Raw genomic sequence first — 16,670 nt, forward strand, 5'->3', positions numbered from 1 at the left:
ATTTGTGCTTTTTTTAATTCAATCCAAAAAGTTTCTGGTTAGGTCAGATTTGGTTGAGATTTCAGACCTCGGCTGAAAATTTGATTAGATTGAAATCATCTGATGGATTTATTGGATGTCTATAATGCAATCCAATCATCGGATTGCTTAGAGGTGTATTATTAAGGGGTTTTTATTCCTTCTCAATGACGAATCTTAAAACCATCTGTAGACAGACCCTAGCCTCAATACTTGTGTAGTGTAGCAGCGCCGACTGGCAGAGTGAAGTAGCAATTGCGGGTGTACCCACCCAAGGGGAGACAGCATACAGGGGAAGGTGCAAGGGATAAGAACTGGGCCAAGGGTCATGGAAGGGATCCATCTTTGAGCTCCCAGAACCAGCTAGAAGGTTCGAGAAGGGGGGCGTGGCTAGGGCAGGGCCGGGCCCCGCTGGAAGCATAAAAGGGGGCGAGAGATGGAGCTCAGGGCTGTCCGTAGGAATCAGGGTCGTCTCGCCATGGAAGTCGACCTCGTCGTTGCTGCCGTCCTTGCCATCGACCCGACGTCGCAAAAGTGCGAGGGCTGATGTTGCCATTTGCAAGCGCTTTCATAGCATTTGGTCTCTCCACTTCGAACAAGCGGCAACACTGGAGAGACAACGCCACCTATAAACAGAAAGTGCGAGGAAAACAACTACCCGACGTTCCCACTGCTGGATAGTCAGCCAGATATCCATTCAGTTAGCGCCGTCGAGCTTGACGGTCAGCGTTACATTGTGCTCAGTCAGTCGTGTAGTGTGAGTATGAGTAATATAAATAAAGAAGGTGCCTCGACACAGTTATTGTCTCCGGAGTCCTCCATTACACTTGTCTACAAGATAGATGTTTTACAATTAGCTTGCATAATCATGTATTTTTCACGAGTGGGATTGCTTTGATCTACATGATAGCTGCCCTATCCTTCCTTGCAATCTTTTCACTAGTGAGAGCAAAACATGACAAACATATTTATAAACACTTCACTTTAGGCAGTAATTTTATTCGACTTCAGTCATACAAAAAAGGCAACCCACATGAACTATATATACAAGACAACCGCATCATGAATGGACTGAGGACTGTAGAGTACAGTAAATGTTCATCTAGTCAGCTGTCTCAGCAATACACCCCCGTCCTAATATCCCAACAAGGAGAGAAAGTCCGTAAAAAACGATTATAATGTATAACGGGGCGAAGCGATAGTGCCGACTACCTGAAATTGATTCCTGGCTACGGCAAACAATAGTGGTGATTGCTATTCGAACCGGTCCTGGGCCATAGTCCGCCCCCCCCAACTCCCCCATACCTTTACCGCCCCTTATACAATGAGATCCCTTGTTAGCTTGGTTCAGATGCACTGTGCGAGTGTGTTTGAAATATGGTTACAAAAAAAAATCCCCCATGACTGACAAGGCATGGGGAGGTCTTCATCTACCAGTGAATTGACAAGGCACTGTACATTATTATTGTACATTAAGTGCCATTTGACATGTTGAACATTATTCATTTTCGTGCATTTCCTTTGCCAATTTTTATTCTCTTAAATATATACATTTTCACAAAAAACTTTTATTCTCATATCTACATTTGCAATTGTGGGGTAGAAAACGACAACCTTCAACGTGGTCTTCCATAGATACGTGGTAAAACACAACAAATATCATCACTCCCGGTGAGCAAACATTAAAACCACCTGGTCAAAAAAAGCAATGGGTAACAATACAACATCGGAGGCAACCCTGAAGCTGATGAGATTTAATAAAGTCAAAATGAGTCCCGTCGCTTGAGACAAATTCTGCCGGCAAAACAATGCTCCAGAATGCCCATCAAAGTTTATGGACCTAAATCTTCAGTTTATTTTCTGTGGTCAAACCAAGCCGTGTCTATTTATTTTAATGTACAATTTTGGCAATGTGACCGCAATATTACAGAAGATGCACTGGGCCTAATTCTTGTTGACAGAAAAAAAATGGTCAAATCACTGCCACTTTAACACGTAGGCTTTCGCGACCAATATAATCCATAAGAAGTTTTTTTGACGAATTGCCATGTTCTGTTTACGTGACAACCCTTACTAGTTGGCCGTGCCGGGTGGGGGCGGGTTTTAACGACACATTTATACATTTACGCGATCACCGCCACTTGTCCCGCCAATCTTCTTCCACTTCAAAGACAAATGTCCCATTATTGCACGGGATTGGGTGCTCAGATTCTTTCTCTACAAACCTCTACGCTGTGTTTCTTCTCTTGTCACATCGATAATCCTTACATCTCATTCCACCACATTCTTCCATTTTACCCTCGGTCTCCCTCTACTCTTTCGACCCTATGCACCAGGATCTCTCTCCATAGTCCTTTGAATGACATCATCTTATTAACACATGCCCAAACCCATCGAAGTCTCCCATACCGTCTTGCGATATCTGCAACCACTGTGGAAGTTTTAAAACTCCTTCATGCTGTCCAATCACAATGTCTCCAATTATCCATCTCTCATCTCCATCCTTTCAAGCACTTTTTGTTATTCTTCCTTAACGTCACTTTGTCACTTCTCAACACATGCCCAAACCCATCAAAGTATTCCATACCGTCGTACGATATCTGTAACCACTGTGAATGCTTTAAAACCCCTTCATGCTGTCCAATCACAATGTCTCCAATTATCCATCTCTCATGTCCATCCTTTCAAGCACCTTTTGTTATTCTTCCTTAGCGTCACTTTGTCACTTCTCAACACATGCCCAAACCCATCGAAGTCTCCCATACCGTCTTGCGATGTCTGTAACCACTGTGAAGACTTTAAAACTCCTTCATGCTGTCAAATCACAACATCCCCAATATCATCTCTCATCTCCATCCTTTCAAGCACTTTTGTGAACTCTTCCTTCGGGCTCACATCAATGCACCACATAACAGAGTTGGGTCGTATCACTTGATATATTTTCCCCATTCAGTTTGACCAGGAGCCAGAGCTGGTGGAGATGGAAAGGTACCAACTAGATAGAGTCGGTCTCACCTCTACACCGAGCATTGGCACTGGAACCAAACTTCTCGATCGGAGGTGGTCTCTCTCCTATTCCAGAGTAACCCCTGGTCAGAGGCCCCGGGCGGGTGTGGGGATACTCACAAGCCCCTGGCTGGGTGCTGTTCAGTTGGAGTTTGCCCCAGTGGATGACAGGGTCGCCTCAATGAGACTTCTGGTCTCAGAAAGAAAAACTATGACTATTGTCTGTGCCTATGCACCAAACAGCAGTTCAGAGTATTTGGCCTTCTTGGAGACGGTGGGGGGTGCAGTCCTCCACAGAGTGCTGCCTACCAACTCCATAGTCTTACTGGGTGACTTCAATCCTCATGTGGGAAATGATGGAGATACTTGGAGAGGTGTGATTGGGAGGAATGTTCACCCTGATGTGAACCTGAACGGTGAGATGTTATTGGAATTCTGTGCTAGTCACGGAATGCCAATAACAAACACCATGTTCGAACACAAGGATGCTCAGAAGTGTACTTGATGCCAGTGCCCCTTGGTGCCGCAGGTCAATGATTGACTTTATAGTTGTATCATTGGACCTAATGCCGTATGTTCTAGACACTTGAGTGAAGAGAGGGGCAGAGCTGTTAACTGATCACCACCTGGGGATCAGTTAGACGTGGATTGCCCAAACGAATAGTTTGGGTGGAAGGACCCAGTGCAGAAATATTTCAACTTCCACCTCCGAGAAAACTTATCCTGCACTCGAGGGGAGGTCGTGGACATCGAGTCCGAGTGGACAATGTTCAGGACCTCGATTGTGGATGCAGCTGCGAAAAGCTGTGCTCTGAAGGCAGTTGGTGCCTGTCATGGCGGCAACCCTAGGACACCAGTGATGAGGGAAGCTGTCGAGTTGAAGGTGGCTTTCCGAGCTATTCTTGGAAAAAGGTCTCCTGACCCAATTGAGAGGTACCGGCGTGCCAAGAGGGTGACAGCTACAGCAGTCGCTGAAGCGAAAGCCTGAGCGTGGAAGGAGTTTGGAGAGGCCATGGAAAGGTACTACTGGGCAGCCTCAAAGATATTCTGGCAAACCATCCGACGCCTTAGGGGGGGTCGATGGGACGTGGCCCATGCTGTTTTCAGTAAGGGTGGCGTAACATTGACCTCCACTAAGGAGATCGTCGAGAGGTGGAAGGAACACTTTGAGGAGCTCCTCAACCCGATATACATGCCCTCCTTTCACAATGCAGCTCAAGAAACAGCTGGTGTGGTCAGATCCATCACGGTTGCGGAAGTTACTGTGGCGGTCGAGGGCCTACATAGCACCAAAGCTGCTGGGGTGGACGAGATTCGCCCAGAATTGTTAAAAGCGCTGGACTGTGTAGGAGTGTCGTGGTTAACACGCCTCTTCAATGCTGCATGGAAAGTGGGTACAGTGCCACTGTACTGGCAAACTAGGGTCATGGTTCCTATTTTTTTCAAAAGGGTACCAAAGGGTGTGCTCCAACAACAGAAGAATTGCACTCCTCAGCGTCCCAAGTAAAGCCCATGCCAGAGTGTTGGAGAGGAGGCTCCACGCGGTGGTCAAGATTCAGGAGGAACAATACGGATTCCGTCATGGTTGAGGAACAATGGACTATCTCTTTTCCCTCTCACAAATATGAGGGGTCATGGGAGTATGTTTCTCCAGTCTACCTCTGCTTTGTAGACTTGGAGAAAGCATATGACCGTGTTCCCTGCAATGTCTTGTGGGCGGTGCTGCGGGAGGATGACGTACCGGTGCTGCTTTTGTGCACTATCCGGACCCTCTATTCCTGGAGCGAGAGCTGTGTCCATATTCTTGCTTTTAAATCAAGTCGTTCACGGTGGGTGTTGGACTCCTACAAGGGTGCATCTTGTCTCCACTCCTGTTTGTGATTTTCATGGACAGGATATCAACGCAAGGCCGAGGTATGGAGAGTATCCAGTATGGGGGCATGGAGGTGGCGTCGATGTTTTTTACAGATGACGTTGTCCTCTTTGCCTTGCCACTCTCTGATCTCCAGCATGCACTTGAACGGTTTGATGCAGAGTGCGTAGCGGCTGTGATGAGGATCAGCACCTCCAAATCTGAGATCATGGTTCACTCCCGGGAGATGGTGAATTGTTCTCTCCAGGTGAGGGGGGAACAGCTGCCCTTAGTAGAGGAGTTTAAGTACCTCAGGGTCTCTTTCGCGAGTGATGGTAAGTTGGAGCGGGAGATCGGCCGGCGGATTGGTGCGGTGTCCGCAGTGTTGCGGGCGCTGTACCGTTCCGTGGTAGTGAGGCGGAAGCTGAGTCCTCGAACAAAGCTCTCAATTTACAGGTCGATCCAAATTCCCACCCTCACCTATGGTCATGAGCTTTGAGTAATGACCGAAAGGATGAAATCGCAGGTACAAGGGGCCAAAATGAGGTTTCTCCTCAGGGTTGCCAGGCTCACTCTGTGATCGGTTGAGGAGCTCGGTAATCTGGGAGCACCTCTGTCGAACCTGCTGTTCCTCCAGATTGAGAGGAGCCAGTTGAGGTGGTTTAGGCACCTGGTAAGGATGGGCGAAGACCCCGGGGCCGGCCCAGGACATGCTGGCAGGACTATGTTGCTCGGCTAGCCTGGGAACGCCTGGAAATTCCCTAGGAAGAGCTGTGGCGAGGGAAAGGGAGATCTGGACCGTCCTCCTCAACATGATGCCACCGCGACCTTCATCAGCACAAGCGGACATTTGATTGGGATCTCTCTGTCGCATACAGTTCCTGAAACCTCTATCGATTTGTGCCATCCTGTCTCAATTCTTTCCTTGACCTCCAACTCACACCATCCTTCCTCTCTTTTGTACTTAACTACTCTAAAACTACTTTGGCCTGCACTTTATGTGCATCACTCTGTTCACAATATTAACGTCATCCTTTCCTATGGACCGCTGGCCTCTTTCTTTCTGGGAATTGACCATTCGTTTTCCCTACTTCAAGACATTTGCGCCATCACAGCCACCTGGTTTTCAGCTCCCCTTCGGACTGTCATAACAGCCACCTGGCGTTCAGCTCCCCTTGCAACTGCCATAACAGCCACATCAGCAAACAAAATGCTTCCACAACAACCCTTTTTTCAGTTCCCTCACTCACTCAACGCATTGCAAACAGAGATGACAAATAGCAATGGTTTTAACGCTGATATCTGGCATAACCCCGATAACTTCAAACTCTTCCAACCACACCTCTTTGTCCATAACCACTGCCTTCACCCCATTATACATTTCCTTAAAGTATTCTCAACCAATGATCTCTGGTACGCCTTCCCTCAGCAGACTTCAACATGAAAAATCCCGCAGCTCATTTATCATAGGCTTTGTTCATAACTGTCAAAAATGTGAGAGAGAAAAAAACTGTCCTGCCAATATGCATCAAAACCCCCGCGGAAATTGCAATGAAGGGCCGTCGTCTCTTGGAGTTTTGGTTGTGCATACGCACGCGTGCATGCATGCCTTTGTGCAATACTGTGTACGGTGAATTGAAATGAAAGTCAAATGTCCTTCTAATATTTAAAACAATGTGTTAAAATCGTAACCACAAGCCTGAGGGCCAACATTGGTAATTCCAGTGTAAGTGGTCATAATTATTAAACCAAGGATTTCAATGAACTTCAAGAAACATTTACACTCATGTGTAGACTGTAAAACATAAATTATCTTTTAGGGCTGTGAAAGACCCAATGCTGAAGATCCTCCGACTTCGATCTTCTGCAAAGCTTATGGGCCACAGCAGATACTTGAAGCACAAATGGAAAATTATAAACTTTCCAGCAGTGTGTAGCGACTCTGGTCACCCAGAACAGAACCATGGAACATATAACAAAAATTAAAATGTTTTTTTATTTTATCAGGTAAGTCCCCACTGAGCTATATAGCTCTTTTTCAGTAGCGTCCTGGCCACAAATGTAGCTCAACGAAGTGGTTTATCATGTGTACATTTCTTGCAGCCAAATACTCTAAATGCACGTTGTTTCTAAATGCGGAGGTAAAAACCGGAGGACCCGGATAAAAATCCACACGACCTCAGGGAGACAGAAATACATGCAAACTCAAAATATACAGGTGTCGGTATCGGGATCGAACCCACTAACTCCTGTCTACCAGGCGAGGTATTTAACATCTCGCCACCGTGGCGCCAACTCAATGGACTGATTCACAAATATGAAGGCGGCAACATCACAGCGATACCCCACTCCGCGCTACTCCTGACGCAACCATCTGGCTCATCCACCTTAATGTGAAATTATAGCTGTGTTGCTCTACATCAGCCATTCTAAGAAGGGCTGTGATGTTGTGGATTTTTAGAATGCTGATTCCAAGGAGCGTTGGCAAAAGTTTAGTAAAATCACGTTATAAACTCCCCATGAAAACAAAAAAACACATTCCTAAATTGTTGTGAGGCTGAATAATGGTTAGTTTTCACAAAAGGCAAAATAAAATGTAACACCACGTTGGCTTTCCAAACCAATATTATTCCTCAAAGTTTTTTCGGTTTGATCGTGTAAATGTGTTATAAAAACCCACGTCCACCTGACGCAGCCAATTAGTGAGGTTTGTCACGTGAACAAAATGTGCCAATTAGTTACTATTACAGTCTTAAATAGAGTAAGGTGATGTCTACAAACCCCCTGGGTTTTTTGCACCTTATAGGCACTCAGTGATGACGTCGCCTTTACTCTAATTAAGACCGGAAACAGGAAGACGTCTTCACAATTATGGAATCGCCTGATGAAGCTGGCTGTAATCAGCAGCAAAACGTCACGGTACTTAAATTGTACTGTGAAGTGTGAATTTACTGTAACTGGTATATTTTGTTCACGTGACAAGGTGGGTTTACAACACATTCACGTTTATGCGATCTCACCCAAAAAAACGTTATTATTAGCAAAATAAAACTAAACATTATAACCCAAAGTATCACCGACGCCACTTTGACCACGCCTAAACGTTCACCATATTTCTCAAAGGCCGTCGCATGCGTTGACGTAACATTTTTACAGGAATTTTTTTTACAGGAATATCCGCTGCCCCTGCTATCATCGCACTATTCATTTACATTTTCAAACGTCAGCGGCATGGGGATTTTTAAGTTTGGATAATTCAATTTTAAAAAGCAAAACATTTACAATTCAGGCAAGTAATTTCTGTTCTTTAAAGTTAAGCGGTGGCACAAGAAGTGTTATTGATGACAATATAAAAAAGCAGGACACAAATTAAACAGACCAGCGTCCATACATGTCAATTTAAGAGATCAATTAAGCCTCAGTAGTAGACTTATCACCACAGTTATTGTAATATTGCTTTCGAGATTTGTTTTCTCTCCATGGGAAGCAATTCCTGTGTTTTTTTTGTTATCGTATGGAATAAATTTTCACGCAAATTGAAAATACTTCTTCGAATACTTCTTCGAAGGTAAGCCCCGTTAATTGGCAGGGGTAAAGTGGTCTTGCTTACCGAGGCCATCGAACCCAGCTATCCAGAGTTTGATACCAGCTAAGGCTAACATCAGCAGTGAGAGATATCTGAATCAATCTTGGGTGCCTCTTAACCTTCACCAATCCCCACCATGCTCCACAATACGGTTGAGCATCATTAAATGGTGTCGACAATCGACACTATGTCTGGAGGTGTTCATCAAGTGGAAAAAAAACGAAGGGTAGCTTTCCTATGATTACAAAATGGGGGAAAATACTTCAATTCCAGGGTTTGTTTGTTCTGAAATTCACTTGGGCTGAGGCATGTCCTCAGGACGGATCTTTTTAACGGGCTTTTTCCTCTTGCGGACGTTCCCTCTCGACTCACTCTTCTTGGGGTCGTTCGATTCCATCTGGCTTATTGTGGGCTCGTTTGTACGAGTCTCACTCTGTTGCTGCTGCCTACTTTCTTCATGTTCGGACATTCGAGCCTTTTTGTGCTGAATATAGGCATCCTGAAGATCGTGTGTCCACGACTCGATTCGATTCTCCCCGGGCTCCTGATCCTTCAGCCCGCCTGGCCGAGCCCCGTTCCCGTCAGCGGCCTTCGCCTGCAGGCTACTGCTGCTCCCCTGGCACTTGACGCAGTGGCGCTTGTAGTTGCTGAGCTGCGCGAATGCCTTGCCGCAGACGTCGCACTTGTGCGGCCTCTCGCCCGTGTGCTTGCGCATGTGGATCTTGAGCTCGCAGTAATAGGTGAAGCCGCGGCCGCACTCGTCGCAGACGTGCGGCCGCGGCCCGGCGTGCGCCCGCTCGTGAACCACCGCGTCCTCGTGCAGCGCGAACGAGCGCCCGCACACGGCGCAGACGTGCGGCCGCTCGCCCGTGTGCACCACGTGATGCCGCCGCAGGTTACTCATCTGCGTGAAGGAGCGTCCGCACACGGTGCAGACGTGCGGCCGCTCGCCCGCGTGCTGCCGCATGTGGGCGCGCAGCGCGGCGCCCTCCGGGTACGTGCGGTCGCACACGCTGCAGCGGTGCGGACGCTCGGCCGAGTGCCGCCGCCGCTCGTGGGCGTTCACCTGCACCTCGGTCATGTATACCTGGCCGCACACCGCGCACGGGTAGCCCGGCGCGCCCGTGTGCAGCTTCATGTGCGAGTACAGGTTCTCATGGCAATGGAACATGCGCCCGCAATCCACGCAGCGCAGCTGGGGCTTGTCGCGGCCGCCGCCGTCGTCACTGTCACTGTTGGCGGCCGAGGCCTGCTTGGCGACGGCTTCCGATGGCGGTGGTGGTGGTGGCGGCGGCGCACTGCATGTGGATTCCACGCTGCTCGGTACGGGCGGCCAGACATTGGTGGGCGGGGAGATGACCGTGGCCACGTTCAAGCAGTCTTGGTTAGTGCTGTCCTGTAGCATGCTCTGGTGAAGCCACGCAGTTTGGAGAAGCAGGAAGCGGGTACCCTGCGATGAGCCCATGTTTTGGATGACGAATCCCTCCATGTCCTTGTCTGCAAGAGATTGTATTATTACAGAGAGCAACTTCACATTTTGTGAAATTGGTAATCGAGGAGTTTAAGTTAAATTATATATATATATAAAAAAGAGTTTAAATGTAGATTCATGTGACGTTTGTCAGTTCTGCGATCTGCAGAACCTCAATGGAGCTGATAGATTGATGACTTAGCAGCTTACTACGTCTACACACTGCATAAAATTTAGAATCAATAATAGTCAGAATGTCTTCCTGTGCCAATGAACAATGTGGTAGCTCTCATAACAAAATACGTGCTAACCCCATTCATCGTCATGGGATCTCCTTTACCAGTACCAAAATATGATAATAGGTTTTTCCCCTTTTTCTGGCAACAAAACAGGTGTTAAGATGTTAAAACACTGAAACCTTTTACAAGGAATCATGTCTGCATTAACCACAATGCTTGTGGTCCGAATGCAAACAAAAAACATACTCTGATAATATATGCATTGTCCTCTCATTACTCTGATAGTGCATTGTCTTTGGGCTGTACGCCTTTTGGCGTCCTCTGGTCTAACACCGTTTGAGACGAGGCTCAAAAGAAAGCTGTCTCTGGTGTGGACCAATCCGTTTCAAGGACAATGCATATATTATCAGAGTATGTTTTTTGTTTGCATTTTGACCATAAGTATTGTGGCCAGCACTTAAGTCAGGTGCTGTTGTATACATGGGCTTTAAGAAGTGGGCAGGATATAGCAGCACAGTGATGGGATCAATCCAGAGGTAAATTCAACCAACTGGATCTGTTTGTGTGTGGAGCTTTTGAGTGTTATCCCCTCGTGTGTGCGGTGTGGGCTGTCCGGTTTCCTGTCCATATGAGTCCAAAAAGATCATACATTTGTGGATTGATTCAACCATCCCAATGTAGAACCCTCACAAACAGGAGTCTTGAGACTTTGCCGGGATAATAATTAGCATTGTACATGGGCCGTGTGTGCATGTGTATGCCTGGCACAAGCGTCGTGGTGACGTCACCACCACTTAGTGGTGAATGGCGGCTGTTGTGAGATTGTTAGTTGCCTTTTCAGTGTTAAAACCTTTTACCTCCATCTGCGGTGAAGCTGGTCGTGGCTTGCGGACCATCTCTGCCGTGATAAATGGGGATCGTGGTCGGTTCCACCATCGCAACCCCCACTTCACCTCCGCCGCCACCTTGACTTGCGCCAATGGCAGACATGTCCACCGCAGCCTCTTTGTACGTGGGGCTGTGCAAGTTCAGGGCGGGTGCCGCCACCGACACCATGCCTCTCTGTTGCTGATATTGCTGCTGCTGCTGTTGTTGCTGCTGCTGCATATTCATGGCAGCTCCCTGCATCTCCAGGCCACAACAACGTGAGTTTGTGGCGGGCTCTCCGACTGCAGCCACCAGTTTCCTCCCGTCGGGGCTGCCTATGCTGACGACGGCAGGCGCCCTTGACATGGTCTCCTGCTCCTGCTGTTCGGAATCGCGAAGGTTCACCGCCACAGCGACCAACTCATCCCACAGAGGGCGGCTCTTATTTCTGGTGAACGATTCCGTCGCGTTGCCCGACGGCTCCTGCTGCGCGCCAACGGAGGGCTTTCCCACAGCGGTTCTCAGCCCCTCAGCGCAAGCGCTTGTGGAGGCACTTGGTCCATTCCGCCTGTCGACGGCAAAGGGTGGCACCGCTGCCGTGGATGCCTGCTCCTTCCGGCCAGGCTCTCGAGTGCTGTCGGTGGTGGGGTCTGGCGCTTGTGCTTTCGCCTTCTCCTCATGCACGTTGCTGGCAGGAGATTTTGCTACTGGCGCCTCAACTTCCTCCACCACCAAGAGATGCGCGGTGGTGCCAGCCTCCAACATCTGATGTCCAGAGCCCTGTTTCCAAATGGCAGGTGATCCCAATGTGGGCACCTGCTGATCCTTTATGTGGAAATGTGAGGTCGTGGCAGGTTTCTCCAGCAAGGTCCTCAACTGTGGCAGGTGCTTGCTGATGCTGGTTTTACTGCTGCTGATGTTAGAGGTTGAGGCGATAGTGACGCTGCTCGTGCTGGTACCAGAAGTGGTGCTGCTCTGTTTGCCGGCGGCAGTCAATTCCAACTCAGATTCCTGCTGGTCGCTCCCGTGGTGGCGTGCGCTGGTGGAAGACTTTTTCTGCTGTTGTTTGCTGATACTGATTGTGCTGCTAGTGTTGGTGCTACACGTGCTAGTACTTGTGGAACGCTCAAACATCTGTGGGTAGATGTCGCCGATGGATATTTCCATTATGGGCCTCTGTTGCACCCTCGTAATATTACGCGGATGCCTCCCAGAGGGCAGTTTGTCCACCAGGGAGCCATGCTGGTGACTTCCCCCGCTGCTCTGCGACTCGGACATCGTGCCTTCCCCCCCACTGTTCATGCCGGAGCTGTGGATTCTGCTGATGGGAACCTCCTTGATGGCCCTGTGCTCAAACCTAAGGCCAGACGAAAATCTGGTGCCCATGATGGGCCTTTCGAGCAGCACCCTCAGCTCCTGCCGCTGTCTGCTGGTGGCCACGCCGGGGGTGCGCAGCACGGGGATGCGTGCGGGGCCATCCATGGGGATTTCCGACAGTGGCCTCTTCTTGAGAATGCTGTGGATAAGCGGATCCGTCGACGACCCCAGCGTTCTCAGCACAGGGATGCGTAGGGTGCTGCCGACAGGCATTTCCAACATGGGACTCTGCTCCAGCATGCCTTGCTGGTGTGCCACGGATTTATCGTTCTCTGGACCCTGGCTTGACGTGATGTTGGTGGCCGGTTCTGCAATGCATTTCTGTTCCTGTGGACCAAGGCTTGGCGTTTGTGTCGTGGCTAACTCAGCGACAGATTTATCTTTATCCGGCCCATGGCTTGGTGCAATGGTCGTTAATAACTCTGCAACAGATTTTGGATCCTGTCGTCCATGGCTCGGTGTACTGGTGGCAGTTTTCTCTGCTGGAGCTCCTGGTTTCTCTGGCCCATGGCTCGGCGTGATGGTGGTGGATAAATTCAATTTCTCTGGCACAGGACAAGGAATAACATTGACAGCTAACTCTGCTGCAGTTGTTTGTACTATTGGCTCATCACTTGGTTTGCTGGTAGCCAGTAACTTTGCCACAGTTGTCCGTATCTCTGGCACAGGCTGAGGCATGATGGCGGTGGGCGATTGCATCACAGCTCTCTGTTCCTCTAGCACAGGCAAATGTGTGACATTGCCGATCTGAATTTGCATTAACGGCCTGTAATCAACTCTGCCATAGCGCTCTGTGCTTTTGGAGGGCAGTTCCACCACAACCCTTTGTTCCCCCGCGGGCCCTTGCCACGGTGTGCTGTCGGGACATACGTCCAGCAAGTCTTTCAAACTCTCAGTGTGAATGGTGGTGATAGGCGAATGCGGCCTCGATCCTTGTTCGTCAGTTTCTTCGCCAGGCAACTCTGCCATGGCACCGTTCTCCTGCCACGCAGTGCCATGCACGACAGCAGCCATCGTGGTGTCGGCAATGGCAGGTGGTTCATTCGGTAAAGCTTCCCGCGGTTCTTTGAAAGTGCCAATGACAGCCGCCGGCTCCAGCCACCCCGGACTACGAGCACATGTGCAATGTACTTCCGCCAGATCTCTGGGTTCCTGTTGTGCACTGGTGCCAATATTTGTTAAAGGGTTTCTCGGCTCTTCTTGGTGGACACTGGTGGTAGCTGTGGCGGCTTCTTGCCAAAGAATAGGTCCGGAGGCAGATACTGACGCCACCGTCACTGCTCCTAGGTCCTCCATCCAGCCAGAATTCTGTGTGCCGATGGTGGGTGCTAATTTTAAGGCTGCTGGATCTTCTTCGTGCATGACGACGGCGGCTTCTTCTTCCTCATACTCTTGTGATCTCATTTCCTCCACTTGCTGGTGGTGCTCGTCCGTCGTGGTGGGCATTTCTGCCGATTCTCTCGACCCGGGACGTGCCGTGCTGCTGCTGGCAAGATTCACTGCCACCGCTAACAGTTCCTCCCAACCATGGCTCTGAATTTTGCCGGTAGGCGGTTCCATCATGGCACCTGACACCGCCAACTGGGGGGATTGCGTATCGACGGCAGGCAGATGATCATCTTGTACGTTGCACCGTGCACTGGTGGCAAGCCTTGCTAGCAGGGATCTCAACGTCTCCTGGTGCTGGCTGGTGGTCTCCCCCAACATTGGCAAGTTGGGGCCATGGGTGCTGGTGGCAGGGAGGTCCTCTACGTGCGTGTTGACAGCAAGGTCCACAGCCGTCGCCACCAATTGTTGTAAACCAGAGCCGTGTGTGTTGGTAGCGGGCGGCAATCGCAAGTCTGATGCTTGTTCACTTTGCCCGAGACGTTGCGTGCTGGTGGCCGGCGCTCCCGAAGTGGCATTTGGTTGCCATTCATGTCCTCTCATGGCAGCTTCTGGTCTTGCCCACAGCGCGAGGCGTGCGTCCATGGCAGGTGTAGCAGTCATAGCCCTGAGCTCCATCCAGCGAGCATCTTGCGCTTTGGTGGTGGGCGCCAGCGACAAGCCTCTCTGCTCCTTCTCGGGTTGCGTGCTGTTGGCTGGCAGTGTGCTCTTGGGAGGTGGAATAACAGCGGTTACCTCCTCCCTCCACTCAGGGCGGTGTCTACCCTTGGCGAGGTTTAGCGCCACATCACCCGGGTCCTGCCAGCAGCTGCTGGCACCAGTCGTGAGCATCTCAATCTCTTGGTCTTGCGCTTCTCTGGCAGGGGGGCCCGTCACGGTCTCCCATCCCATGGAGCGAGAGGTGACAACAGTGGGATGCTCGGCAGCGGACGTCCATTCCCTCGGCCACGGGCGGTGTGCTTTGGTGGCAGGCCCTGCGGCCAAAACGCTGGTGGCGGGCGTCTCTGCCACGAACCCTCGATCCTCCCATGCAAGTGGACGAGTGGCAATGACGGGGGCCTCCGCTACCTCTCTCGGCTCCTTCTCATTGTTGCTGCTGCTGCTGGTGGTGGTGGTCATCAGTTCCGTCCATGTCTGGCGCAGAGCGCTGGTGCCAGGCAGCGTCGCCACGGCAGCCCGCTTCTTCCATCTGTGGACGCGGGCGTTCGTGTCAAGGTCAAGCACCACGTCCGTCGGCGGTTTCCCCACAGGGGGGTCGCATACGTCGTTGGGGGGCGGGACCCCTATGGCCGCGCGTTCATGGTGCTCGGAGTGGCGTGATCCGATGGCGAGGTCAATGGCAACTTCCTGAACCTCCTCCCCGTGGTGGGAGCCCATGCCAGGCGCACACTCCACCAAGACGGAGCCACGTGTGCCGATGGCAGGCGCGTCTCCCGCAGCCCCCGACTCCTTCCTCCTCCCAGGCTGGTTTGGGACGATGGCAGGCACGACTGCTACGGGACAATCTTCATCCCAGCTGGGGTCGTTGACGTCGGTGGCAGATTTGCTCGCCACGGTTGCCGACTCCTCCTGGTACGCACACGCGGGAGCCTCCGGTGTCTTGCGCGCATCCATGGCAGGTGTCGTTTCCGCCTCGGCTACTTGTTCCTTCCAGTCGGTGAGGTTCGTTCCGATGGCAAGATTGACCGCCACGGCCACCAGATCCTCCCAACTGCTGTTGCTGCTGCTGTTGTTTGCATCGGGGGCAGGCAATTGCTTCTCCATCTGCGGAAGTTCTTCATCGATCGGAGACTCCTCTACGCCGGACATCTGCTCGTCCGGCTCACGGCAAGATGCGCTGGTGGCGGGCCTCACCAGCGGGTCACCCAGCTCCCCGGTTCCCTCGCTGGCGGCTGCTTCCATCGTCTCCATGTTGGGGTTGGTGGCGGTGGCAATGACGGGGGTAGGCGAAACCCCCGCGACCGCCCCTTCCCGTGGACCGCCGATGGAATCCTCCTCCACAAAGGTCAGCTCCTCCTCGCAAGCGCCGGCGGCGGCGTCCTGCGGCTCCTGCACGGCGCCGTGCGCGCCGGCGGCAGACAATGGCAAACTGGTCATGGCTTCTATGCCCTCCCGCTCAGGGACGTCATAGCTGGTGGCGTGGCCTTCTGCCACAGGTCCTAGATTCTGTGGCTCGGGTTGGTCCAGCTCCTCCTCAACTTCCTGCAACAACTCGGAGGCTTCTCCTGCACCCAGCAACAAAACAAGGCACTCGGTTGGACTCACAATCACGCCTCCTCTCCCCTTAGTCGTACTAGTCGTGTGTTCACGACCTCAATATTGGTGATGAAGCCACTTCACCATGGGGACCTTTATTGCCAGTATCAAAGTATAAAAAATAAGAATAGGTTTTTACCCTTTTTGGCAATAAAACTGGTGTTAAGATGCTTACCCCGATCTGTAAATGCTCTGATACGTTCATTGTTTTTATACTGTTTGCCTTTTGGCATTCCCTTGTCCGACACTGGTGGTGAGACTGGACCATAAAGAAGGCTCTGGTGCAGGCTAATCAGTTTCAAAGACAATGCTTATATTATTACCAGAGCATGCTTGTTTGCATGTTCACCACAAGTATTCGTGGTGAACGCAGACTTGATTTCTTGCAGAAGCCACTTCACTCCCCCCCCCTCTGCATTTTGGGATTTGCGATAAAATTTGCGACACCTTCCTCCTGGTTAGATTTACTGTCTGTTCATCGTAGCCTCTCTAGCTCATCATCATTATCAGCCGTAATCAAATCAATAAAAATCCTGGCTACAGCCAACTCAAGGCCTCCCCAAAGTTGCTGCCACCTATGTTGACTGGTTAAACATATTTGTGATCTGCACG

The 16,670-nt window shown here is 50.6% G+C and overlaps 1 protein-coding gene across 5 annotated transcripts in view; it reads right to left on the reverse strand.

Moving 5' to 3' along the window:
• Nucleotides 1-996: 996 nt before the first annotated feature.
• The window catches only part of LOC144737650 (uncharacterized), a 75,436-nt gene continuing 59,762 nt past the window's right edge, over nt 997-16,670 (reverse strand). For all 5 annotated transcript variants that reach the window (XM_078620451.1, XM_078620460.1, XM_078620431.1 and 2 more), the window contains 2 exons: nt 11,030-16,027; nt 997-9,959 (listed from right to left, as the gene is read on the reverse strand). In XM_078620451.1, the coding sequence (XP_078476577.1) occupies nt 8,755-9,959; nt 11,030-16,027 (6,203 nt within the window). In that variant the 3' untranslated portion in view covers nt 997-8,754. The remainder of the gene's footprint in view (nt 9,960-11,029; nt 16,028-16,670) is intronic.

The sequence above is a fragment of the Lampetra planeri genome, chromosome 3 (genome assembly GCF_965212315.1).
Source record: "Lampetra planeri chromosome 3, kcLamPlan1.2.h2, whole genome shotgun sequence".
Lineage (NCBI taxonomy): Eukaryota > Metazoa > Chordata > Hyperoartia > Petromyzontiformes > Petromyzontidae > Lampetra > Lampetra planeri.